Here is a 27344-nt window from a genome sequence, read left to right as displayed (position 1 = left end):
GAAAATACTTTGAAATGAATAAAAATTTATAAAAACAAACACAACATACCCAAAACTTATGAGACACAATGAACACAGTGCTTAGAGGGCCATTTATAACTATAAATGCCTATAATAAAGAATGATTTCAAATCAATTACTTAACTTTCTACCCTAAGGAAAAAAAAACAAAAATCAAACTAAACACAAAGCAAGCAGAAGGAAGGAAATATGAAAAGCTAAGCAAAAATAAAATGTTGGTTTTTGAAAAGATCAACAAAATTGACAAACCCTTTATCTATACAGACCAAAAATGAAAGAAGACTTGACTTACTAATATCAAGAATAAGAGAGGACACATTATATAAATCCGACAGAAATAACAATGATTACAATACTATGAACAATTGCATGCTAATAAATTAGATAACCTAGAAATGGACAAATTTCTAGAAAGACAGAAAGTGCTGACAGTGACTCAAAAAGAAAGAAAATCTGAATAAACTTATAAAGAGTAAAGAGATTGAATTAGTAATAAAAAAACTTCCCACTAAGAAAAATTCAGAACCAGATAGCTTTGCTGGTAAATTCTACCACATGTTTAAATAAGAATTAACTGATTTTTTTCACAAACTCTCCCAAAAAAACAGAAAAGGAGGAAACATGTCTCAACTCATTCTATGAGGCCAGTGTTATTCTGATACTAGAACCAAAAAAAGACATCACAAATAAAGAAAACTACAAACCAATGCCCCTTAAAAATATACTGAAATATGCAAAAATTTTCAATAAAATACTAGCAAATTGAATCCAGCAACATATAAAGATTATACACCAGGACAAAGCGGGATTTATCCCTGGAAAGCAAGTTTCGTTCAACATATGAGAATAAATCAATATAATACACCATTATAGTAGAATAATAATGGACAAAAAAACACATGATCATCTTAATAGAAACAGAAACATCATGTATCAAAATCCAACATCGTTTCATGATAATAAACATTCAACAAGCTAGGAATAAAAACGATTTCCTCAACTTGCTAATGGGCATCAATAAGCACATTTATACGCCATATTATACTTAATGGTAAAAGGCTGAAAGGTTTCCCACTAACATTAGGAACAAGACAGGAGACTGTTTTCACCACTTCCATTCAACATTGTATTGGAGGTTCTAGTCAGGGTAATAGACAACAAAATGAAATAAAAGGCATCTATCTAGATTGAATCTGGATTGGAAAGGAAGAAGTAAAACTATATTGCAGATGACATGATGGTGTATATAGAAAAGCCTAAATCCGCAAAAAACTCTTAGAACAAGTAAGTACAGCAAGGCTGCAGGATACAAGAGCCATATCCAAATATCAATTGTGTTTTTATACACTAGCAATGAACAATTCAAAGAAGAAATTAAGAAAACAATTCCATTTACAATAGCATCAAAAGAATAAAATATCTGTGAATAAATTTAACAAAATAAGTGTAATACATGTACACTGAAAATCACAAAACTTTACTGAAAAAAGCTGAAGAACAAAATAAATACTACAAAGACAAGTTCACGGATTGCAAGACTCAATACTGGCAAGATGGCAATACTCCCCAAATTGATCTAACATTTAATGAAATACCAGCTAGCTTTTAGTGGAAGGGGTGCAAATATAGACAAGCTGACCCTAAAATTCATATGGAAAGGTTAGGGACCTTGAATAGTGAAAACAATCTTGGGAAAAAAAAAGTTGGAGATCTCACACTTTATGATTTCTAAATTTACAAGAAAGATACAATAATCAATACTAGACGCTACTTGCATAAGGACAGACACACAGATCAATGGAACAGAACTGAAAGTTCAGAAATAAACCCTTACATTTTTGGTAAGAGTGACAATATATTTCAACAAAGGAAAGAATAGTCTTTTCAACAAAAAGTGCTGGAAAATTGAATATCTACATGTAAAAAATGAAGTTGGACCCTTACCACATACCATATACAAAAGTTAACTGAAAATGAATTATATATCTAAATAGAAAAGCTAAAATAATTACATTCTTAAAGGAAACTTAAGATTTCCTTTAATGACTTAAATGACTTCGAATTGGACAACAGTTTCTTAGATGAGACAATAAAACCATAGGAAACCAAAGAAAAATAAGATAAGACTTCATCAAAATTAAAAACTATTGTGCTCAAAGGATACATCAATTAAGTGAAAAGACAAGCTACAGAATAGGAGAAAATAGTTGCAAATTATGTATCTCGTAAGGGTTTGGTATCCAGTATATATAAAGAACTCTTACTACTGATCAATAAAAAGACAAACTATGCAATTTAAAAATGAGCAAAGGAACTGAATAGATATTTCTCAAAAAAAAAAAAAGATAAACAAATGACTAACAAACACTAAATGACTAAGAAGAAGCTCAAGATCATTGGTCTTTAGGGAAATGCAAATAAAAAGCACAATGAGCTTATTTCACACCCAGTAGGATGGCTATAATAAAAAAAGAGACACTAACAAGTGTTGAAGGAGAATCAAATAATGGAGAATCAAAACCGTCCTATCTGCTGATGGGGATTTAAAACGATGCAGCTGTTACGAAAAACAGTTTGGCAGTTTCCCAAAATGTTAAACATAGAGTTACCAGATGACCCAATAGGTATACATACACCAGACGACTCCTAGATATACACCAAGAAGTGACAACATGTTTACACAAAAACTTGTACACAAATATTTATAGCAACATTAATAGCCAAAAAAAGTGGAAAACCCAAATATCCATCAAGTGATGAATGGATAAAAAATGTGGTACAATGGAATGTTATTCAGCCAGATGAAGGAATGAAGTGCTGACACATGCTACAGTATGGATGGACCTTGAAAACATTATGCAAATGAAAGAAGCCATTCACAAAAGGACACATATGATTCCCTTTATTATGAAATGTCCAGAAAAGGAAAATCCATAGCATCAGAAAGATCAGTGGTTGCCAGGAGCTGGGGGAAGGCTATGAATGGGGAGTGACTACTAATGGGTACAGGGTTTGTTTTGGGGGTGCTAAAAATATTCTGGAATTAGTGTGATGGTTGCACAGACTTGTGGATATACTAAAAAAGTAATGAATTGTACACTCTAAAATGGTGTATTTTGTGGTATGTGAATTATATCTTATTTTTTTAAAAGACATACAATAAGCTGTTAGTAGGAGGATCCAATGTAGGATGTCTGTAAAGCAGCTGAGTAATTAAAAACACTATCTGGATGGATGGAGGGAGGGAGGGAGGGAAGGACAGACAGACACAACCACACCCCCACCAATCTGTAGACTTAGGGAACGCTTCTTCAATAATGTGTCATTAGCAATTGGAGTTGTTTAGACCTAAACAAGTACCAACTCTAGTTTATCACCTTAAAAAAAAAAATCAACAATACTTCTGAAGATCCTTGGAAAGATATGTGTGTGTGTATGGGCGGGGGGGAGAGACAGAGAGAGGAGAAAGGGAGAGAAGAAACAGGAAGTTCTCTTTAGGAGGTTTCACTATTAAAGTTTTGAGGAGTGGTGGAGGATTAAAAAACTAGTGTAGATCCTTTGTAGAAAAACTAATCTGTCAAAAAAAGAAAAAAGAAACACTGTTATGAGCAACTTAATCTAAATCTGTAAAATAGCTCTTTTTATTTCTATTATAAAATCAAAATAAGGTTTTCTCAAATAATTTGACTTCACAAAAGTGAGCTGGTTAAAAAAAAAACTGAGCTGATTGATTACTGAGCAGGATGTTATAATAATCGAAGCATTTACAGATGGATGGTCTGGCCAAGAAATCTCATCTTTTTAGACGTGTGCTATTGGAGGTCAAAAATCTGAGGAGGGCTTATTTTAAATATCAGTAGAAGTCAATAAGGAGGCAAATTGGACAAATGCAAACAAAAAGCTGCTCCAAGAATAATTATAGCCCAAACTACTCAAATACATTCATTCAAATATTTACAGAGAGCCGACCATAGGTTACAGGCTTCTTTGGGACATTCTATGTTTCTGTGTAAGGGGAACCATTCTTTATTTCCCCCAATTTTTTCCATTGTGCTAAAGTACACATAAGATACAATGTAGTATCCTCACCATTTTTAAGTGTACAGCTCAGTGGCATTAAGCACATCCACTGTGCAGCCATCACCACCGTCCATCTCCAGAACCCTTTTCATCTTGCAAAACTGAAACTCTATACTCATTAAACACCAACTCCCCATTTCCTCCCTTCCTCCAGCCCCGGGAAACCACCATTCTACTTTCTGTCTCTGTGAGTCTGATTATTCTAAGTACTTTATTTAAGTGTAGTCATACAGTATTTGTCTTTTTTGTGACTGGTTTATTTCACTTAGCATAATATCCTCAAGGTTCATCCATGTTGTAGCATGTGTCAGAATTTCCTTCCTTTGAAGACCAAATAATATTCCAGTGTAGGTACAGAACACATTTTGTTTATCCACTCATCGGCTGATGGACACCTGGGTTGCTTCTTCCATGTTTTAGCTACTGTGAATAATGCTGCTATGAACAGGGGTGTACAGGGGTCCATCTATTGTCAAGGTGATAACCGAATATCCACTATAATTCACAGTGCGTGGATAACTATTTTTCCTCTTGTGATATTGATTCTTTGGTCTCAGGTTCGCTTATACATCAATATTTTGTTGGTTTGTTTTTATTTTCTGCCATTTCATCAGCATTCTCATTAATTTCTAAAACCAAGCCAGGGGAAAGGAACCAGACTACCTTACGTACTTAAGTATTAATTAACAATAACACATAAAAGGAGGATTAAATGCAGTAACTTATAGGGGGAAAAATCCTAAAAAATCTGTAAGTTAAAAGTTTACGTTAGGTACAAGTATATTTCTTAAATGACTTCTTTTCATCCTTCATTATCTAAACAAAAGGAATTAGACAAGAACTATCCCTTCTTCTTAATATTCTCATATGAACACAAACATGTTGAAATGCCCCACCATCTCAAAAAATATAATCTCTCGATCACCTCTTTTACTACCTTCCCCCCAATGTCCTTAACAGTAAAAAAAATACCCTTGAAAATCATACACCTCTATTTCATCATATGAGTGGATGAGAAAGGCAGAAAAGGGATATAACTACATCTACAAGTGCATAAAAATCTCACTTTAAAATGACGTTTATAGGGATGCAACTTTTCTTTTTCAGTCATCTTTTAAAACTAAAACAAACATACATACATATACAACTGTAACAAACCGTAGATATACTTCGAAGGATCTTGGAGGATTCCAAGCCTTTAAAAAAATTACGCTTGAAACCTTAATATAACAAAGCACAACTTTCTAAATTCATTCTTCAAAATAAGCCACAAAGCACAAAAACTACAGAGCAGTGGTTCTCAAACTGGAGGGTTTGTTAAAACTCTAAGAACTACGTCTCATCCCCAGGGTTTTTGATTAGTGAGGTCTAGGGTGGAGTCTAAGAATTTCCATTTCTAGAAAATTCCCAGATTACACTTTCAAAATGCCTGTTACATCTAAATAGGAGCACATTCTCTTGAGACTCAACCCATGAAGAAGCATGTGCATTCCCTTTAAATTAACTTTAAAAACTCATTTTTCAGCTGTTCTTCCTACAAGAAATTACTTTGGGTGATATTACTGTTTACTTAGCAGTTTCAGTCAATCCCTTTAATAAATTCTTTATGGTAAAAGGTTTTCAGTTCCCCTGCAAGACAGCCAGGTCTCATTAAGAAAATTATTACCCCGGGTGACTTTTGTAATGTGTGAATTTGGGTTCAGCGAGTTTCTTTTCATTTTGGAACTGAGAATTATACAAGCACATATCTTGGCAGGCAAGCTCCATTGAGAAAAACTAGGTACTTGATTATATTAAACTATTTTATACATTGTTTCTGTCTTCATCTGCATGGCCCTTGAGGGTCACTGCTTTAGACTAATAGCCGTTGGCTGGAAACAGCCCAGACAACAGGTTTGGCTTGATTCATGGAGTATTTGGGGGAGGGGAGGATATGCTTGAATTAGTAACTTAAAAATCAGGCACTTTCACATTAAAATTCAGATTTCCACCTATTGTTTAAGAAAAACATTCAGCAGATCTGGCAGCATTATTCCCAAATGTCTGCAAGTCAACAACCATCAGCCAGAGTTGGTCTGCAGCTGCTCTTCAGAGGGAACCTGAGCTCTAGCTGGCGACAGTCCCCCTTCATCTCCTGTTGTCTTCAACCGAGTCCTCTCCATTCGTTTATTCACTGATTAGCACCTTGTGTATTGGGGTACCCAGCATAAGAGAGAACAGATAGTAGAGTCACAGTTTCAAGAAGTACATGTGCACTGGCTTAAATTAGGTGTGGTGTAGGTGAGTGTCCGGGCCTAAGGTTGTTGAGGTGTGTGATCTACCAACAGGCCACCTCTACTCTTTGGAAATTCTTGTGTTAGAGACCTTTAGGCTAAGATGAATGTGCTCTGAAAAGCCATGTCATGTTGAGACTCTTCCCGTCTGGCAAACAAAACAAAACACAACTGTAAAGGATGGCGTGCCCGCAAAAACCTGAATGCATTATGCCTGCTTGTCATTTAATTAACCTTTTTCCTTGTGAAATAACACAAAAAAGTCAAACGTAATACATAGCTTACAATACTGTAGCGTGCACCTCTGCATAAGTCCTAGCCAGTTCAGAACAGCAGCACATCAGAAGCCCCTACAAAGCCGCTCCCCAATCACGACAACCTACTTGCTTCTCTCTCCGGTTAAACACTCACGTGTGAGATAAGCACTTCGTTACTCTTCTTTATATCCTTGTAATTTCCTAAATAAGAACACTAGGAGCTTCTCTTAATCTAACATTTGGTCTTCTTATTTATTTTTTTTTAACTTGTGTTTAAGTGTGTTTTTCCACGATCCATCAGCTCAAGTCAAGCAGTTGTTTCAATCTAGTTGTGGAGGGCACAGCTCACAGTGGCCCATGTGGGGATCAAACCGGCAACCTTGTTGTTAAGAGCACTGTGCTCTAACCAACTAAGCTAACCGGCCGCCCCTATTATTTGGTCTTGACTCCAGTTCCTACCGCAGGGCTTCTGAAAATCTTGTAATTTCCTGAGTGATAGGAGTGTCCTTTGCTCTCATGTAGCGACTCTGGGCAGGCTTCTAGATACGGGCTGGTCATCGGAAAGACCAAGCCACAATGGGAAGCCACTCTCTGAGAAGGGAGAAGGGCTGAAATGGAGTTAATGATCGATCATGAAACATGATGAAACCTCCATAAAAATCCTGAAAGCACAGGGTTTGAAGAGCTTCTTGGTAAACACGTGGAAATTCAGGGAGAGCGGCACATCTAAAGAGGGCACGGAAACGGCATGCCTTTCCCCGCTACCATGCTCTGTGCATCTCTTCCATCTGGCTCTTCTGAGTTATATCCTTTTATAAAAAAAATGGTGATCTAGTGAGCACAATGTTTTTCTGAGTTCTGTGAGTTGCTCCAGGAAATTAATCAAACCCAAGGAAGGAGGGGGTCATGGGAACCTCTGATTAACAGCCGGTCGGTCAGAAGCACAGGCGACAATCTGGATTTGTGACTGGCATCGGAAGTGGGTGGCAGGGCAGTCTTATAAGACTGAGCCCTTAACTTATCGGATTTGATGCCAAAATTGAGTTACATTGCAGGACACCCAGCTGGTGTCACAGAGAATTGCCTGGTGTGGAGAAAACCCTCCACACATTTGGTGCGCAGAAGTGAAATGTTTTGAGTGAGTAGTAAAGGAGACTCACAGGAGAGAAACACGGCAGGAAAGAACTGGGTTTTTCTGCACAGGAAGAAAAAAACTTTTGTTTTTCCATTACAGCTTCTTTCATCAATGACTGAGAAAGATTTGTTAAAATTTTCCACGGTGATTATGGATTGTCTATTTCTCATAGTAGTTCTGTAAAATTTTGTTTTATGTATTTTGCAACCATGTTATTAGGTATATACAAATAAAGAATTCTATCTTCCTGGTGAATTAAAATCTATCATTGTAAAGTGATAGTAATACATAGTAATGCTTTTTGCCTTAAAGTCTATTTTGTCTGATGTTAACACAGTAACACCAGCTGTATTGTGATCAGTGTTTACATTGTATACATTTTTACAGCACTTTATTTATACACAACTTTAATTTTCAGTTCAGTAGTACACCCATCAGGATTCTTTGAGCGATATACCACACCAATTCAATACAGGCTCTCTAAAGAACCCTTACTTAGGCTACTTCTCTCAGAATCCCTGCACTGTGGCAACCTGCACTGTGAAGGCTGTGATACGGACCTGTCTCTTCACTTGTCCCCAGGTCTTGGAAGGATACACTTTACTTTTGATATCTAACAGAGCAACATAGATTCCTGCGAATGATTCCCACGTACTTGTTGTGGCTGTTTGCCACATAGATGACATGCCTATAGAAAGGCCTGTCTGATAATCCTAAATGATCAATAAATGCTTGTTCCAGAAACATCAGTTGATCATTCATTATTCTCAGTAATACTGGATTGTTTCTCCAAGCCTTGGAGTCTCTCCCAGAACTTAGAATCAATTTCTGTAAAGTTCTTCACTGCAGGAAAATAGTGAATCAAATCAAAAGTATGTTTAAAACATACACTGTATGTTTTAAATTCTTGTGGATGTTTCATTGAAATATTGTAGATTTTGTCAGCATACTTTCTTAAAACTATAGCATAATCTTGACAGTCATAAGGGAGCATTATGGAATCCGCTAGTTTAAATACCAGCCCTCCTTGAACCTGGGCCGCAGCGAGGTGGTACTTAGAAGTTGGATCATAAAACTTTCCCAATAACTCGTATGTTTCATAGACACTGTGTTACAGTGGACAGCTGCTGAATTTGTTTGCTGTGCAATTTTTAGTATTGCATTCTCTGTCTGAAACAACTGCAAGTCTTTGGAGGAATACCTCAAAGCCATTACCAGATCCCAACGTGCTAACCTAGATCACCAGTTTAGTTTAAGAGGATGTAACTCAGGAAAGCCAGATGGACGACATGCACAAGGCGAGGTATGGGGAAAGGGTGCGGAGCGTCGACGTGAGCCAGCTGTACTTCTCTCCCTGAACCTCCACGTGTGCGTTAACCCAGGAGCGCCACATCTTTTTATTTTCAAGCATTCTGTATCCATATATCTAAGATATATTGTTTTCATAATGCATATAATTTAAAAAATCTAGTCTGACAATCTTTGTCTTTCAATTACAGCCTTTAGTCAGCTTATGTGTAATATAATGACTAATGCGTATGGGTTTAAGTCTACTACCACTCCTTATGTTTTATATGTTTTTTTCAATCTATGTTCCTTTTTCTGCCCTTTCTTTAAATTTTCTCATTAGATTTTTCCCCTTTATTAGTTAGAAGTTATCACATTTTTTTCTATTTGTTAGTGTTTAGTCTATTCATCACAACATATATCCTTGACTTACCAAGGTCAAACATTAACAGACACCTTTACCATCCCCCAAAACAATGTAAGAACCTTGAATAGATTAATTCCATTTACCTCTTCCCCAATGCTATGCTAATTTTGTCCCATAGTTTAAATCTCTATTTTAAAAAAAAATCTAACGTTGTATTGTCTCATACAGTCAACGTTCACGTAGAATTACCCACATATTTACCGCTTTCTTTGCTTTTTTTTTTCTGACACTGTAATTGAAAAATTATTTGTAGACGTGATCTGAGGACTAGAATTATGATATCTTCCTCAAAGAAGATTTCACTGCTTTCACCTGGCACCTCTGGGCATTAGGCAAATGGAATCATCTTAATCCGAGTAAGCCTTAAGTTTTCTGGGCCACTCAGATAACGTGAAAACTGAGCTGTAGCCAATGTGAGAGTTGGTTTACTTCCAGTTACCCTCACTCTTAGGTGTATCTCTTCGGGGATCCCAATTCAAAGTGGGATATAGTTTACCAGGTTTCCCAGGCTTGACAAGACCCAGACTATAATTTTTAACCTCGAAAGGACACCAAAGGTGAGTTCAGGCTCTCAACTTCCTTTTCCTGATCAGCATATGTCCGGCCATAAGACAAAAGTGGTCCCAGTGCTAGGCTCACTCCTCTGTGTTCACATTCTTTCCCAAATCTCAACTCAATAATCCCTCACAATTTATCAGTTCTTTGGCACTGAAGAAGATTAAAAAATAATTTATCTAGTTTCTGTAGGTAACTTTATTAAGTGAGCAGGTTTGAATCATGTCACTTATCACTAGTTAAAGTACTAATCTCCCAGCATTCACTTATGTATTATATCCTTGGTACATGGCTTGACCTTGTACTGCCCCTAGGTATGGAAAAGTGCTATGGTATTCTCTGAAGAATCGTGACCGCCCTTCTTGGTAGCAACTTGCCCTTATAGTGCAAAGGAAATACAAAGGAGAAGGGTTCAAGTTACAGTTCCTATCACTTACTCACTCTATGACTCTGGACAAAGATTTGTCTGCAAAATTTGGTGGGAGAGATAATACTACCGTGTTTCCCCAAAAATAAGACCTAGCCGGACCATCAGCTCCAATGCGTCTAATGCATCCGGTCTTATGTAACATAAGACCGGGTCTTATATTAATTTTTGCTCCAAAAGACGCATTAATAGAGCTGATGGTCCGGCTAGGTCTTATTTTTGGGGAAACATGGTACCACACATATCAAAAGATCAGACGAAGAAACACAAAAGAGCTTGAAAAAGCCTACAAACTAACAAGAATTAGAATTCTTTCCCCTCGTTTCTCTGCCCCGTGAACCATTCATCCACGTCTCTGGCTAATTCATCATGGCTGGCCAGTGGTCACCGGACATTTCAGATCACTCATCAATGGCTGGCAATATTACAGAAGACACAATATTCCAGGGTCAAACAAAGGGATACCTATTATATTATCTATAATTTATTTGAAAAGACTTCAGCACACGTACTGTGAGCACATATGATGTACACCATACACTCTCCCTCTCCCTCCTCGGGGTAGCTAGTTAGTATTTGAGGTATCCTACTCAGGAATGTATCCAGATGTGGCTGGCTCACATTTGAAAAACTAATTAGAAGTCCAACTTCCAGAGTCTGAGTGGCTCAGCTACAGCTATCCTAATGTATACCAGAGGGTTCCCTAATCAGTATAAAGAAATAATTTTTCTGATGACAGTAATAGTGTTCAAGATATATGGATTGGCTAGAAATCTTGTACAGGGACTTCCAACCTTATCCGCACATGTGGGTTATAAGAATCTGACAAACCGGGCAGCCTAATGCTCTTTGCAGCTGCGTTTGGGACCTAAGGTTCTGGTCCTGAGTCTGGACACTTCACAGAGGATTCCATCACCTGATACAGGTCAAAGGTTAGAAATGTTCTGGAATGAGACTGTGTCTGCATCCGTCTCTCCTGAACCTTGGATGTGAGATACACATGGAAAAGACGAAGGTTGGGGCTTTTCTCAGTCTGTAGGAAAAGGTTCAATGACTAGCTTTTGTGCCCGCTCGCTAATAAATGTTCATATGTGTGGCAAAATTGGGCCTGAGACTTGACTTTAGTGTTATAGACCCCAAGGTAGCACGATAGCCTATAATCATGGGAAGCTACCAGTTTCTACCCAAAAGATCTGTACTATTGGGAGCAGGAAAACTGGCTCAGTTCAGTCTGTAACAATTGTGATGCATCAAATTTCCCAACTGAAGCCTGCTGGGACAAAACCTCAAAGCAGGAATACCATGCTGATGAAGTTGACGTACAATCTTGCCATCCCAGACCCTCCAAGAGAAAGACTATTTCTCTTCAGTGAGAAACCCACAGGAAGCTATGGAGACAGCCTCGGGGTGTGGGTTTTGCTGGGTCTGGGAACTTGCCAAAACTACCACCATTCTGTTTCTTGGCCCCTGGAATGCGATGATACCCAATTTCTCCCCTGCCCAGTGATCTTCCCCAAACCACCTGGTCTCTGTATTCTACTCAAAATAATGCCATGTATACAATATCTGTATTCAAAAGAATAGATGGGAGACTACTATCCTACTTTCTCAGTAAATGTAAAACAGAAACATTCGCATTTACAAAAAACAGTACTGTCCAGTTTGGGATTATTAGCAGCTGTATATCCCTACCCCACAAATGTTTTAAAAAATATTTAAGCTTAAAATGAACCAAAATGGGAAAGTGAACTATGTTTGCCATAAACCATTTCTTGAAGAAAAACTTTGAAACTCTTATCTCGCATGCTGCATCTGAGCTGGAGGGCATCTAGAAGTTGCTCTAGCCCACATGTTTTTCCTGATGATACAGTCTGAAAATGTGATCATAAGATATCCATTCTTCTGGGTGTCAGGATTCCCCTTTGAAAGGACAAGTCCCCCAAGGAAAAGTTAACCAATTCTTTCACCAAGGATCTTAACCAATCAGTCCTCAAAACTGCCAAAAATTAAAAGTGGAATCTTTTTCCCCCAAAAAATAATACATTGAAATTCTGTCAGTGTGAGTTAATCCTGCCACATCATTGTCTGAGAGATGTTTAATATGGCAGGTAAGTGAGCTGAAATCCTGGACCTTCATGTCATTTCTCTGAGCCTCATGCTTTCTCTGCCTGACAGATTGGGAAGCCATTTTCCTAGCCCCTTCTCAGGAAGCATGAAAGGGACACTGGGGGAAAAAAATCTCTAAGATGATGCTAAAGGAAGAGAGAAATGCTGCAGCACTTGAAAAGATTAAGCCAAGGCAGCTGGTCCTCCTGCTCATGTTCCACTGGCTCCCAAACCATTTATAGCTACAGCAAAAAAAAAAAAAAAAAAAAAAAAAAAGCAAGAGGGCTGAGACAAAAAAGTCTTCTGAGAAGCAGTGTGGGACAGGGACGAGAGCCACTGCACTGACAGGCAGCAGGCCTGGGGCTGTCCCAGAAATGCCATCCTGGATCTCTTGTCCCTACCTCTAAGAGCACAGAGGAATGCAGAATTCAGAGGGAATGCAGCTAAGAAGGCATTCCTAAGGTTTATGTCAGCTCATCTCAAGTTGTAGGCCTGACGTTGGTCTCAGATACTTGCACAGATACTTCAGGAAATCAGAGGATTTACCCCCTTCCCTAGTGCACACCCCCTGGGAACAGCAAACCTCAGCTTCATTTTGGTTAATAATAAACCCCTACATGAACAGGCTACTTGAAAAGGGGAAAGGAAAGAAAAAGAATCTAATAACCTACACATTAATACTTGCTCACCTCTTGAGGCCATGCACTTTTAAAAGACCTGCTCATCCTCTTTTTTCTTCTTTTTTTTTTTTTTTATTCCCCTCTCTTTTTGTCAGCTTCTGAAGATGGAAAGATGTTATGGCTGTAAATTACGAAGTGAGTGCTCTTATGAAAGGAAATGGAAACGGCACCTGATCTCTGCTCATACAAAGGAGCAATCGAAAAGATTTAGAGTGCCATGGCACTCAGCATACAAGCTCTCATTTCATCTTCATCGCCACTAAAACAGTATTTTAACTATTTTTCCACCTGAGAAACTGAAGCGAAATTCTGGAAATGATCTTCCAACACAATAACAAAGTTTGAGATGCTTGTCACAGGTCACAGTTAATAGACGGCACTGTCTCTAAAGCCAGTGCTCGTTTCTAAGGCACAGACCACATCAACATGTCCCGTTATGTGTCAGCCAGCTGGTGTCAGGAGGTTGGTGTACTGAGTTCCCTTGCATTGGGGCTGTCACTTATTCAGGCCCACAAGCTGTTTAAAGCTCTTGCAGTTCTTTTTAAATTTTTTTTTATTTTTTTCTTGCAAATCGCTCTTCTCCTTTATTCACAACACACAGCTCCAAATTACTTCAGGCTTTTTCCAAAAAATCAAACTCACCCTCAAAGGTCAAGAAGTCACCACTGCTGAGGTTATTAAGAGGAAAATATTGTGAGATCTGAAGCAATTTCCCAAGAAGAACTTGTCAACTGTTTCGAGCGAGCACAGCAGAACTGAAACACGCACACTGCCTCCCCAGGGGACACTGTGAAAGGGCCCATTTCTTGGGATTTGCAGTCCCTGTTCAGGGAGGGTAATAGGGTGATGTAGGTCTTATTTTTCAGGTATTAAGTGCCTATTGGGATATTCTCAATAAGTAGTGAGTGATTAGGCAAAGAACAGCAGAAGTTATGAAATAAAACTGTTACTGCTTCGATAGAGTCAAGTGACGTGGGGTGTTTTTGTTCTTTGTTTTCTTACTTATGTACGTTATTCTACTAGTAAGTCATTTCGCATTCATTTATTTTTTTAAAACCCGCTTCCACGTCCGTCAGGTCAAACTGAATAACAGAAGATCTGGATATGGACACAGTGGTAATTCTATGCATGGTTTTTAGTCAGGCTTTCTTCAAGGAAGAGCAACGCTGATCATGTTCCATGTTTGGGATATGCGAGAGGTATTAATGCAACACCGAATAATTGCTACTTGCCTCAATCCCTACTTCTGTTACTGTCTCCTGTCAGGGTCCTCCATGAAAGAGTTGACATAAAAGGAAAGGGAAATGTGAAGCAAAACTGAGAACTGGGAGAAACCCAAATTTTCCCTCCTGCCTTTTCAAATAACACAAAAATATACTTTCACATGGATTTCTATCCCAAGTTGGAGTGCCAAGAAAGGTCTTAAAATATCTACATGAGCCAGGGAATCCAGAGTCAACTACAAAGCCACCGTATGCTGTCTAGAGCTGTAATGGCAGCTGAGTTCTGACTGTAGGCCCGTGTCTGTCTGTTCAGCATACCCTTCAAAGCAGTCCTCACGGGAGAATGGGCAGTTATCCCAATGACGCTGCCATTCCTTCAAGCACTGCTTCATACACACTTATACAGTGTCAAGATGATTCCTCTAATTTGCAAAACTTGCAATGTCTGTTCTCCTGTGACTGTTCATATTTGGCCACTTGCAGCCATTTTAGGACCACAGAGGAGATATTTTCCAATTTTAGTCTGATGGCTATAAATTCAAGATGTTAAAAAAAAAAGTACGTAGTCTTTCCTTCCTGGTGAAGAAAAAATCTAAAATTTTTATGATGAAAGACTTACTTAGAACTAGGGAAGGCCAGGCATTCTAGAATTTATCACTCTCATCACATAAAATGTTATATAAACAAGGTATAAGAACAATAACTTTAGGAATAGGATGTCCTCAAACAGTTCTTTCACATCTTCTATGGCCAAAAAAAAAAAAATATCATTCTAAGTCCTTTTAGAAATACCTGGACAGGATATTGAAAGATGCTTTAGAAAAAATAGCGCACTAAAAAATTCTGCAGGAGAGCAAGCAAAACCCTTCAAAGAACTCATTGACAGAATGTACCCTTTCATAAAATGCTAAATCATCTCTGATGAATCCCAAAGGCTCCCCGTTTTAATACACTCTGGAAATGATCTTCCAACACAATAACAAATCATCGAAAGCATCAACTAAAGCAACTGAGATAGTAAAAGCTGGAAAGAGGCTCAACCGAATAAATATTCAGGATCCTGAAACGTAACATTCAATAATAACTACCATTTATGGCCTAATGATACCTCATACCTCCGCACGAGTAGGCAAACAGCACTATGCTACTGAGTCTTAGCTACCTACCAGACTGTGAGTGCCTGGAAGGCACAGGCCTAGCGGCTGCTTTTTTTTCTTCCCTCTCTACTGTTGCACTACTCATCTTATCTACCAAACCATTCATTCATTTTTCTCACCATTCCAAACATATTTAATCAGTTCTTACCACTTGCTAGAAACTAGTTACCCCTTCCAAGCTTGGAACTTTTCTTGAGTAAAGGTGTTTAAATAAGTTGATATACTTGAATTATATAATTATGCAATATAACTTTACTCTCTCGTCTAGAGGGTATCATCAGAAACTTCAGAGGCTGCCTTATTTACCTTGGTGTCATCCAAAAATATGTTATGAAATAGTACCTCCAATGTTTGTTGGGACTAAATTGCTATGACAACAGTCATTAAAATAAACTCTTGTAAATATATATTTGGGTGTTTAAAGCCTTCATTTTAAATAGCCATGTATATTGTATACAACCCGCATATGTACTAGCATGTACATCCATAAAAGGTCTTCCAATTCAAGCTGATGGCTCCCTTATTTCAAAAACCCAGTAGTTACTACCATGTTCCTCCCTCCCTAGTTTCCAAAGGTATTAAGGGTGGAGAGAGAAGGGAGGAAGATGAATGTATTGTATAAATAAAAAGGAAAGAAGGAACATGAACAGATGATAGTTGGGCTCCCTCCCCATCAGGAGTCAAATCAATGTACTACTAGAGTAGGGAGAACTAACTCTAAAACTCTAAGCAAGGTTATTCTCTTACCCTGTCCCCCAGTTGGATGCAGCTGGGCCTAAAAAAAAATTAAATAGCTAATCATGAGATTCTATCAGATGAGTCATAAAATAAAACCCAGTATTGGATCAGCTCCTACATCTCCCTTTTACTACAGTCGAGGAAAATGAGTCCCCAAAGAGAGATGGTAACCTTTCAAAGCTATACAAAGAGGTCACGGTGGGGTTGAGGCTGGCTGCAGTACTGACCACCAGTGTCTCATCCAGAAGAGCTTGGAAATGGCACCAAAGAAAAACTCATAGAACAAGGGTTCTTCACTAGGACCCACAGGCATGTTTTGGGGACTACATATAGTCACTGAAATTGTCTGCAAAACTGTCTGTGGTTTTGCATATTTGGGGGGGGAGCATGGTCTACTGCATTCATCAGTCTGAACAGGGTCGATGACTCCAAAAATTTAAGAACTACTGTGTCAAGGATGGGCTTGGAGAGAAGCCTGAAAGTGTATGAGATTAATTCCAATGAAAAGGAACCCAGGTTTTCAATAACCTGAAGACTATGCTTGGGCCAAGCAGCCAATGAAACTGTGTATATAGAACACAGTGCTACACTTTCTGGTCTGGATGGTCAAAAGGATCCTGTAGGGACAAAAATGTGTTTGGGCAAAAAGCTGGTGTGCTCTTGTGATCACAGGTGACAGGGAAAGGGGTAGGCAGCACAAGCTTCCACTATTGATTTGGTGGTCTCAGAAGACCACAGGTCAGAAGTCATGAGCAAGGCTGAGTTCCCTGCAATCACAGAAGAGGTTCTGGCAGTAGCTCTCATGAGCCCTAATGGGAGGTTTCTGCAACCTCTCAAAGCCAGGGCAGGCTTGACCTTCAATCAGGCCCCTCTCATTGTACCTGTTTGTGAACAAACAGTGAGCTCAGAAAGGGTTCCATACACCCTGGGAGACCTAATGTGATCACAGGGGTCTTTGTTTTCTTCTTATTTCTGATGTCAACATCAGTCCCAGGAGTGGGCAAAGGCCTTGGTATTTGGTCACAGGGAACTGGATACACGTCAGCCATTGCAATTTCCCTGGGAAACAGAAAATATTTTCCCCACTCTATGGATGAGGAAATTGAAGCAAAGGGAGAAATGTCCAAGGTTTGTCAAGGAGGTGAAGAGCCAAGAACTCTGAGGTTAGAGCTTGTAACTAAATACTCCACACTGGCTCTGGCAAGATATTCCATCTCCTTTTGGGAATCAAGCAGTTCTGAAGATTGGCGAAACACTAGTTGCTAAGGATAAGATGTGGGATGCAGTTTACACCACACGACCATACATATGGAACCCATCACACATGAAAACAGAAGACTTGAGGCCTCCTTGGGTAAATGAGATAGGAAGAGGGAACCTGTGGGTTGCTCATCATTTTCCAAATCAGAGATTTACGTCCCTTTTGGAAAGGAGAAGGAAAACCTGTCTGCAACCCAGTTTTGAGTAACATTTGCCACGGAGAAGCTGTATGCAAAAATTCCTGGCACCAGGTTTGGAGAGCTCTTCTGATTGGTGCCCCCAAGGACAGTCCTTGTGAATGACAGAGATTTAAAACCTATCATATCAGAGGGGCAGGAGTATCCTCGATGCAACATCATAAATCCCTTTCTCTAAAGCTAATTTCAAACTTACAATAGGAATGTTCAGAGAGAAAAATTATGTACATATACCTATAGACACATAGGTTTTTTTTTTAAGTCAAGAAGGGTAGAGATCAACAGCTAACAGTGATCTGAGTGACTGTAATGCAGTTGATTATCTTTTTAATCCTTAAATACATTTGCTGATTTTTTTCTATAATTAAAATGGATTACTGTGGGATACAGAATAAAGACAATATAAAAGCTAGTGACTTTGAGTGTCAATAGAGAGCCAGAGCTTATCTCATCCAACTGACTAACTGAACAAAAAAAAGAAAGGGAGGGGGACAGAGGGGGGAGCACCTTGCTCGTGGTCACTCAGCCCGCCAGCAAGGGAGTACAGCCAGGACTCTGGAAATCCCCCGACCGGCTTCCTGGCCTCCACACCGCCCTGCTGCAGCTGCCCATTCCTTAGGCTGGGAAACGCCCTAAGCTTAGTGTAGGTAAGAAAGAGTTTTACATGGAACTGTAAAATTCAGAACAGCAGCCTCATGTGTTAGACCAAGTACACCAGATTCCAACTCAAGGATAGCTGAAAATGCAATGGTACTCACCAAGCCAAGGGACAATTTGTAGGGAATTAGGTGCCCCAGGCTCTGTCACAACTGCTGTGCTGAACAACTTCATAAATGCGCCATGTTTTCTTGACTCTGGCTATTATACATGCAAGCCCCCCGTCTAGAATGCCTTCCTCTTGCCCTCTCTCCCGTGTGTTTCTATAAATTCCCACTCATCCTTTAACAGCAACTCAGAAGTCATTGTCTGCAAGGCCTTCCCTAGTCTTTCCCGTTTATAAAATCGGTACGGGGATACCGTAACAAGAGGCTGTGCCTTGACTGCAGAGCATATCACAATACAAGGAAAATCAGAATTGGTGTATAGGTCTGTCTCACCCTCTAGATAGAATTCCTTGAGGGCAGTGGCTATTTTAATCATCTTTGTATCTCCGGTACCCAGCAGGGACTCAAATGTCAGTTGAATAAATGAATGCCTGCTAATAAATACAGTGTAAGATTTTAACCTTTCCTTGCAAATCTACGATTTGCCTTTCTGTCTTCTAAATGGTGTATTTGCAGAGCTGTTAGGCGACAGGTTGCTTTGGGACAGAGGTTTTTCTTAGAGTTTAAATAGCTGAATTTAATATTGGTATTTCAATCTTTTTCATTTATAAAGAAATAAGATAGGAGAAAGGTAGGATTATATAATATTAAAAGATAAGTGGATAGGCTGGCTATGACAAAGGCAAAAGGAAAGTATAATTTACCATAGGGTGATACCAGCTAACACATAGGATTCCTACACCACCCTCTCCCCACCAGTCCTCAAGACACACGTACACAGATGCACACAAAAAGTTAATAAGTCACTTTGGGAAGTTTAATCATAACCCATCAACAGACGAGCCCATTGCATAGTAAACACCAGAATGAGTATATTATTAGGGTTGCTAATCACTAATTAAAATCTCAAGATCAGGTTTCTGGGCACATCTTGCTACATCTGTGCAGCAGACAGGTCCCAGATGGTATGAAAACCAAGTCTGGAGCCTGCTTCTCCCTAACAGGCTGTTCCTGCAATATCACAAAGTTTGTGGGTGACAGAACTATGCAACAAGAGCAAGAATACTCCGCAGTCTCTTTATGCACAGCCCTGCTCCTGACTGCGGATCTGAGAGCAGCTTTTAGTCAATTTCTGGGTTTCGGAAACAAGGCTATTGTTGCATAAAATACCAGAAGGTGTCTAGCTTTCTCCTTGTAGGGAAAGAATGATCACAATATTCAACAATATTCAACATACTGCTACCTTCCCTCAAGATTGCCTGGGAAGGGGTACAAGGGAACTTTTTGGGGTAAAGGAACCATTCTCAGTCTTGACTGAAATGTGGGTTTCATGGGTGTTGATACAATTGTCAAAACTTATAGAATTCCCTTAATATTCATACATTTCACTGTATAAATTTTACCTAGAAAAAAAAAGCCATGAACAAATATCAAATCCTAGTTAGAAGGTTTACGTTCTGCAGTAGTATGGGCTAGCAATTTTGAAACTGCTTTCTATGCATTCTAGACTTGAGCAAGTGAGTAAATATATCTAGGATAATGGGAGCCAGGTTTCTCACTGTTGGAGAAATTAGTTACAAATACGGAAAGGGGGAAAATTCACTAAAGGGAATAAAATGCAGCATGTATCTCCTGACACCAGGATCCATCATCACTTCTTTGGTATTCCTGCCAAAAATTCATAACCTGAATCTAATCATGAAGAAACATTAGGCAAATCCAACTCAAGGCAAATTCTACAAAATAACTGGCAAAACATCAAAACACGGAAGGTAAGAAAGACAAAGGCTAAGGAACTTTTCCAGATTGAAGGAAGCCAAAGAGACATGACAACTAAATGCAATTGCTTGGCCCTGAATTGGATCCTGGTCTCAGAGGAAAAAACCTATAAAGGACATTACTAGTACAAATATTTAAAATATAGACTGTGAATTAGATAATAGTATTGTGCAGACATTAAATTGCCTGAATTTGATAAGTGTATTTTGTTTAGGTAAGAGGATTTCCTTGTTCTTAGGAAATATACAATGAAGTATTGAGTTGTAAATGACCACAATTCTCCAACTTCCTCTCAAAGTTTTAACGAAAAGGGGTTGCGGAACAGAGAAAGAAGGGAACCCGCACACACAAATGAGGCAAAATGTAAACAATTGGGGTGAATCTGGCTAAAGGGTATACAGGAATTCCTTGTACTATTCTCGCAACATTTCTATAAGTTTAAAATTACATAAAAATAGAAAATACCCCCCAAATACCCTAACTTCCCAAAAAATATTTAGGAGAAAGGATAATAACAACAAACTAACTCAATGAATTATGAGAAATTCTTTCAAGAATATTGGTTTCAAAATTATACTTTTCCCTGTGATAGCAACTCCACAAAACTCTAGTTGGCTCTATATTCCTTTTTAGAACCAAAACCCAACTCATATAGCTTCAAATATGGTTTTTTGAAATACCAGTGGTAGATAGTCATTTTAGAAGGTCTTGCAAGGCAATCAACAGAAATTGGAATGAAAGTAACTCCTCACTTCCCTCCAGATTCTTCAGTAGTTTTTCTGTAAGATGTAACAATTCACCTGGCTATATGCCAAGCTAAAATCAAACAGGATAAGAAATGATTTATGTGTAGATGATTCAGCCTCCCCTGCCATAGAAGCAGAGAACTATATTCTTGCCCATCTCAGGTTTTATAAAAGGTGTAAAACAAACAGGAGCAAAACAAAACACACACAAACAGGAGCATTATTACTCAGCAGAGCTTATTCTACCTCCCCAATCTTTCTGTCTGTATTTGTGGTTAAATCAAGAAAGAAGTACAGCTTTGGTCCTAGGTAAAAAAAAGAAAAAATACTGAAAACTACCAAAGGAAAAAATTACTTCATAGATATCAAAGGAGAATTTTTCAAAATTCATTTTTAGCCCCAAAGAATCTTTTTGAAACAACAACAACTATGATATGACTCAGTATAAAAAATATTATGCTAAGTACGCATTAAGAAAAATTCACATGCACAGAGACGAAAATATAATTGGAGTTGTCATTTCAGTGAATTAATACTGGGTTTACAGATGATAGAGAACGACATTCTCCTATGTGAATAAAGAAGTTAGCCAAGTAAGTAAATGCTGTGTTTCTACTGTAAGGAAATACATGTACCAATGAAGCAACCTTTCCAGCACAAAAGAAATTTAATACCCAGACCACATGAAAAGTGATCGCTATGGGAATAGCACAGCTGTTAAAATCCAAGTCAGTTTGTATTAAATTGTCCAGCATGTTTATATAAAGCAAGACTCTCAAAATGACCACCAAGAGGAAATAATTTTGCTAACAAAAATGTGATACCTATACTTAATTTAATGCTTACAATAAGTGCGAAAGAAAAATGCAGAGCTATTCTCTTTCAAAGAATATAAGGGACCTCAGTCAGCTGGTATGCTTATGATTCTTTTATAAACAGTATCTCAAGGGCTAATTTAATTAGAACTAGAACTAAAAAAAATGAGTGTTTGCATTTCACTTAGAGAACCCAATTATCTTTATTTCATTGACTATCCAGATCTACATGAAGCCACAGAAAAACTGGCACCTGTGCCAAGCGATTTCAATATGAAAATTAATACTACTGCCACGTTATTTTGAGACCAATTAGCTCAGCCATTCAAAGAAACAAAATTAAAGACAGAAGTGCAGACGGACATCCTTGAGGCCTTGACTTGAGCAGGTAGAAGATACCTTAAAGCAACTACAGAAAGAATGAGCTCAGGAGTAACTACTGACAAATGGTGAGCTTTAAATCTCAACACAGACACGGGATACATGATGATAAAGCAGGAGCTTAATTTACTTTAGAAAAAAGAAAAAAAGAAAAAAAATTACTCTAAATTTTTGAGCATCTCAAATTAACCAACTTTATCAACATTGTTTGTCAAATCTGAGTTAACTTTTTAGATAAACTGGTCAGGATCGAGCTTCTCATAAGATATGGCCCCAATGAAGTTTTCAAAGAAAGTTAGATGGGTGGGGGATGGGGATGGGGGAGAAGGTGAAGGGATTAGAAAGTGCAAATTAGTAGTCACAATCTATAGTGACGGGAATATGCAATACAGTATGGGGAATATAATCAATAATGTTGTAAAGATCGTGTAGAGTGCCAGATGGGCACTGGACTTATTAGGGGGATCACGTCACAGGTGCCTGACCAATGCGCTATACACCTGAAGCTGAAGTAGAATAATGCTGACTATTAACTATAAATACATATATTTATATGTGTGTGTATATATATATATACATATATATATATATATACACACACATATATATAGTCACAAGATATGGAGTACAGCATAGGGAATAGAGTCGATGGAATTATAACAGCTGTATACGATGTCAGAGGAGTAGTAGATTGGGGGGGTTATCACTTTGTGAGGGGTGTAAATGTCTAACTATTACGTTGCTTTGTACACTTGAAACTAATAAATAAATAAATAAAAACAAAGATAACTCAGAGCGGAGAAATGTCCCTAGAATTCAATCCCTTCCTCACTGCCAGATGTAGGCTGCACAGCAAAGAAGTCCCAAATTATAACTGAGAGGCCAGAGTTTGGGATTAGTGACCCCCAACAGTATTGTGCATAACACTTGAACATGAAAGTTTTATCAAGAATCATGAGTTTTAAAAGCCCAGGTTAAATCACCGGGTGTTAGAACGCTTGAAGAGGCATCCAAAAGGAAATTTGCTATCACACACAGCATACATGTAAAAATAACTCAGACCATCTCAAAGCCTATTAACAAATGAGATGCCATCACTGTAGTTTCGAGATATATCAGCCGTTTCTCATTACAATGGAGGGCACACCAGCTCTATTTTTAAAGCCCCTGGAAAGATCAAAGCTGAACGGGCCCTTTTATTGGCTCCCCTTCAGGGCCCTAATCTCCATTTACTTTTCTTTGTCATTATATACATCTCCAAAAGACACACCACCAGGACTGCCTGGTTATCTCCCCCATCCTCTGAGTAACACTTAAAAGTTACTCTGTGATCGTCCATGAGAGGGAGAAATCCTCTAAGGGAAGAACAAAGACCAGTAAGTTCAAGTCAAAATTACCGTAATACAAGTGTTGATACAGAATTAAAACATCTAATTCAATCTCTCTCTGTGTACTACAAACCAAATTTTCTCAGGCCGGTTCGTCTGTGAGAATGAATACAGATAAATGAAAACAAAGTCCTCTCTGGTTTTTAGACCCCATCCCTCTCCCAAAAAGCCCTGAGTGGGTTTCAATGCCTCCAGCTGTTAAAGCTAACAAGCTCATTTAAAAAACGAGTCCCTTAAATGCAGAATGACTTACTTTGGAAGAACAAGCTGTACATTTGTCAAATGCCAGGCTGACAGGAAGGACATTATCAAACCGTGAAAGAAATCCTCGAATCTAAAAACAAACAAAACAAAAGATTCACAGTAAGCCCGAAATGATAACACCTGTGAAATGAATGCACAGTTTCAGACAAGAAGCAAGACACGATATGGTGGCCTTGACACAGATTACTAGCAAAAATGAAGTTCAACATGAATATTTTCCCTTGTACTGTAATCAGCGTGAGGATGAACTATATTAGGTCTTTTATTCCGTTAGGAAGGAACCAACCAGGGCTTGCAAGCTTTTCACATATTTGTGACCTAAAACCATAATTGGTTTCAAAATACACAAAGAAAGCTATAAAATCTAAAGTATCATTTTAATAAAAGACTTCAAAAATATAATAGGTCAACTAGTTCATTTTGACTCAACTCCCATACATATATAAGTTATAGTGAATATGGGATAAGTGTGTATTTCTAGGATATAATACTGAGTGGAGCTCCACAAAGTAAGGGGACTTACAGAAAGCAGACACAGTCCTAAACATAGCATATCCACTTATTTGCTTGACTACAAACAGGGATACAATGTAAAAAATCACCACATTTATGGGGAAACAGTGCCACCTTGAGCATAATCATCTGGACTACAAGTAATTTCCATTTACTCAGTTATAACCAGGTTTCACAAACTGTGGTTTAAGTAATTTATTCAGAACATTATACCTCTAGAATGATACTTATACAAAAAGGGGAGTTTTAAACTATTGTATATGTCATTAAAATATTATTACTAAAAACATGAATAGCAAACTCTCTAAAGTCTCCACAGGACTCATTTATAAAAAGCCAGACAACACGAGTTAGTGTATTCTCAAGAGTTAATGAGCTAATTTATGTGATCTTTCCAATTACCTCATTTTATGTTGATAAAACTCCAGCTCGGAAAGGAGAAGGATCTTGGCTCAGGAAAACAAGTGAGAGCGCTAAGATGCAAAAGCAGCCCTCCTGACGCCAAACCCGGCCCGGCCTTGGCCTGGGCTCCCTCCCTCCTTCCCTTTCTCTCTGGATATTCCAGCATTTGTCTTCAACATTAGGTCTCAACACAAATTTAAATGTCTCACTTGAATAAAGCAAAAGAACCAACCCATGCCCTCATGTTGCCTTTAGCCACCCTACCAACACCCCCCGCAAAACAAAAACAAAGCCCGATAAAATCTTTAAAGAAACTGGCTTCCTTCCAAGTTTAGATAACCCCATCTGTAAGCCCACACTGCAGCTAACAGTCTAACTGCTTGTGCGTACTAGAAAATCTAACTTAGGATGGAAATGCCTTGCAGCCATCTTTTAAATGTCCTTATCAATGTAATCCAAGATTGAAAGAGTGTTTGGTCGAGAGGCTATATTAAATAGTTGGGATAAGCTAGATAGCTTCTTTGTGAACCTCTAAAATGTGACAATCTTTTAGTTCCCTATGTCTCAAGAATGTGGTGACCATTTTATAATGCAGTACTTGAAGCACAATCAGGGTCTTAAGTTTGCTCTTCAGGACATCAAAACAGAAGACATCAAACTGGCAGACAAGACTAGTGACAAGTCACAAATGGGAATGTTGAGATTGGCATGAAATCTGGAAGTTCTTGGCTTGAAAGAATGTTCATTTAATATAAAATTTACCGAGAGAAAAACTTGATCATATGTAGCATGATTTCCATTAAAATGGTCACTGTCACGGTCTATTTTAATACATCCATATATGTTTCATGAAAAGGTTTCTTCATTCTCTTTCTCTCATATAGCCAATATCAAGCTTTCTTTATGTTGTGCAAAGAAATACTGGTAATTTTCTCCGCTAAACTGTCTCATAACTGGAGGTAGGGAGGGAAAGCTGATGGGAAGGGAGATAGAAGACCCAGTTAGGAGCAAAAGGAAGACAGAAAAAGGAGAGGAAGGAAGGAAAGAGAAAATATAAACAAAAACACAGGTGGTGAACAATAGGAGAAGAAAAAGGAGCCAAAGTGAATGGGTTGGCCAAACAAGGGTCCACACACCATTGTTTAGCACCTCAGACAGCTCTTTACTAGGAAACTGTGATTCATTTTCCCAGGAAATGAAGTAGAATAACATCTGTGTGTGAGGCCTTTCAAAGTCACCACATTGGTATCAAAAGGCCCAGAACTCAAAGTCATTCTAGTTTCAGGTAATTTAAAAAAGGAAAGTCTTCTTCTCAAACTGATGACAACAGATTCCTAACTGGTATCTTCACAGGTGAACTCTCCCTTCCTGATTAATTTTTCTAATACACAGCTCTGAGGTAGTGTCACTTTTTATCATCTTCCTAGAGCTGACGAAATACAGCAAGGAATTTCTCATGCTGGCATTTAAGGGCCCCACGAATCTGGGCCCCACCCGTCCTTCCAATTATTATATGTCTTAGACTGAATCTTTTCATGGGCCCTGTACAACTGCTAAGCTGAACTACAGTTTCCCTTCCAAAGACATTCCTGCATTCCTGACCTTGTCTTATGCTGAATTCTGGGACTCAGAACTCTTCCTCTTGGGAATAGCCACATATCCAAATATTCGTCTTCCTTAAAAGCCACTCAGCTCAAACATACCTCTTTCATAAATCTTCAAATATCACCTAGCTTAGAAATAATGTGTCCATCATCTGAAATGCTTCTTTTTGGCATTTATCATCAAAATAGTTTCGTACAATAGTTATTTTAAAAATAACAGGTTTATTGAGATATAATTCATGTACTGTAAAATTCATCTTTTTGAAGCATAAATTCAGTGGCTTTCAGTATTCATGGAGTTGTGTAACCATCACCAATATCTAATTTCAGAACACCTCCATTACTTCAAAAAGAAACCTAGAACTCATAAGCAATTAGTCCCCATTTTCCACTTTCCCAAGAGCTTGGCAACCACTATTCTTTCTATTCCTTTTGATTTGCCTATTTTACTTATTTCTTATAAATGGAATCATACAAGACTGACTTCTTTCACTGGCATAATGTTTTTATCCACTTGTAGCATGTACCTAGATGTCATTTCTTTTTATTGCCAAATAATATTCCATTGTATGGCTATATACCATATTTTTTTATCCATCCATCAGCTGATGAACATTTCTTTTGATAGAGTAGAATTAGTGAATCACATGGTAACTATACGTTTAACCTATTGAGAAACTGCCAACATATTGAGAAATTTTCCAAAGTGACTGCACCATATTACATTCCTGCCAGCAAGGTCTGAGGTTTCCAATTTGTCCATCTTCTTGTCAGCACTTGTTATTGTTTCTTTTTGATTACAGTCATCCTAGTGATGTGAAGTGGTATCTCACTGTGGGTTTGATTTGCATTTCTGTAATGACTA

General features: G+C 38.3%; 1 protein-coding gene across 14 annotated transcripts in view; it reads right to left on the bottom strand.

The window, feature by feature from the left end:
- Positions 1–27344, bottom strand: part of ATG7 (autophagy related 7) — a 220902-nt gene that overhangs the window by 114557 nt on the left and 79001 nt on the right. For 12 of the 14 annotated variants that reach the window (XM_081072631.1, XM_081072637.1, XM_081072642.1 and 9 more), the window contains one exon: positions 23950–24030. The exons of the other annotated variants lie outside the window; for them this stretch is intronic. In XM_081072631.1, coding sequence (XP_080928757.1) covers positions 23950–24030 — 81 coding nt within the window. The remainder of the gene's footprint in view (positions 1–23949; positions 24031–27344) is intronic. 14 annotated transcript variants of the gene reach the window in all.

The sequence above is a fragment of the Rhinolophus hipposideros genome, assembly GCF_964194185.1.
Source record: "Rhinolophus hipposideros genome assembly, chromosome: 14".
In the NCBI taxonomy this organism is placed as follows: domain Eukaryota; kingdom Metazoa; phylum Chordata; class Mammalia; order Chiroptera; family Rhinolophidae; genus Rhinolophus; species Rhinolophus hipposideros.
This window is presented reverse-complemented; position numbering and strand designations above follow the sequence as displayed.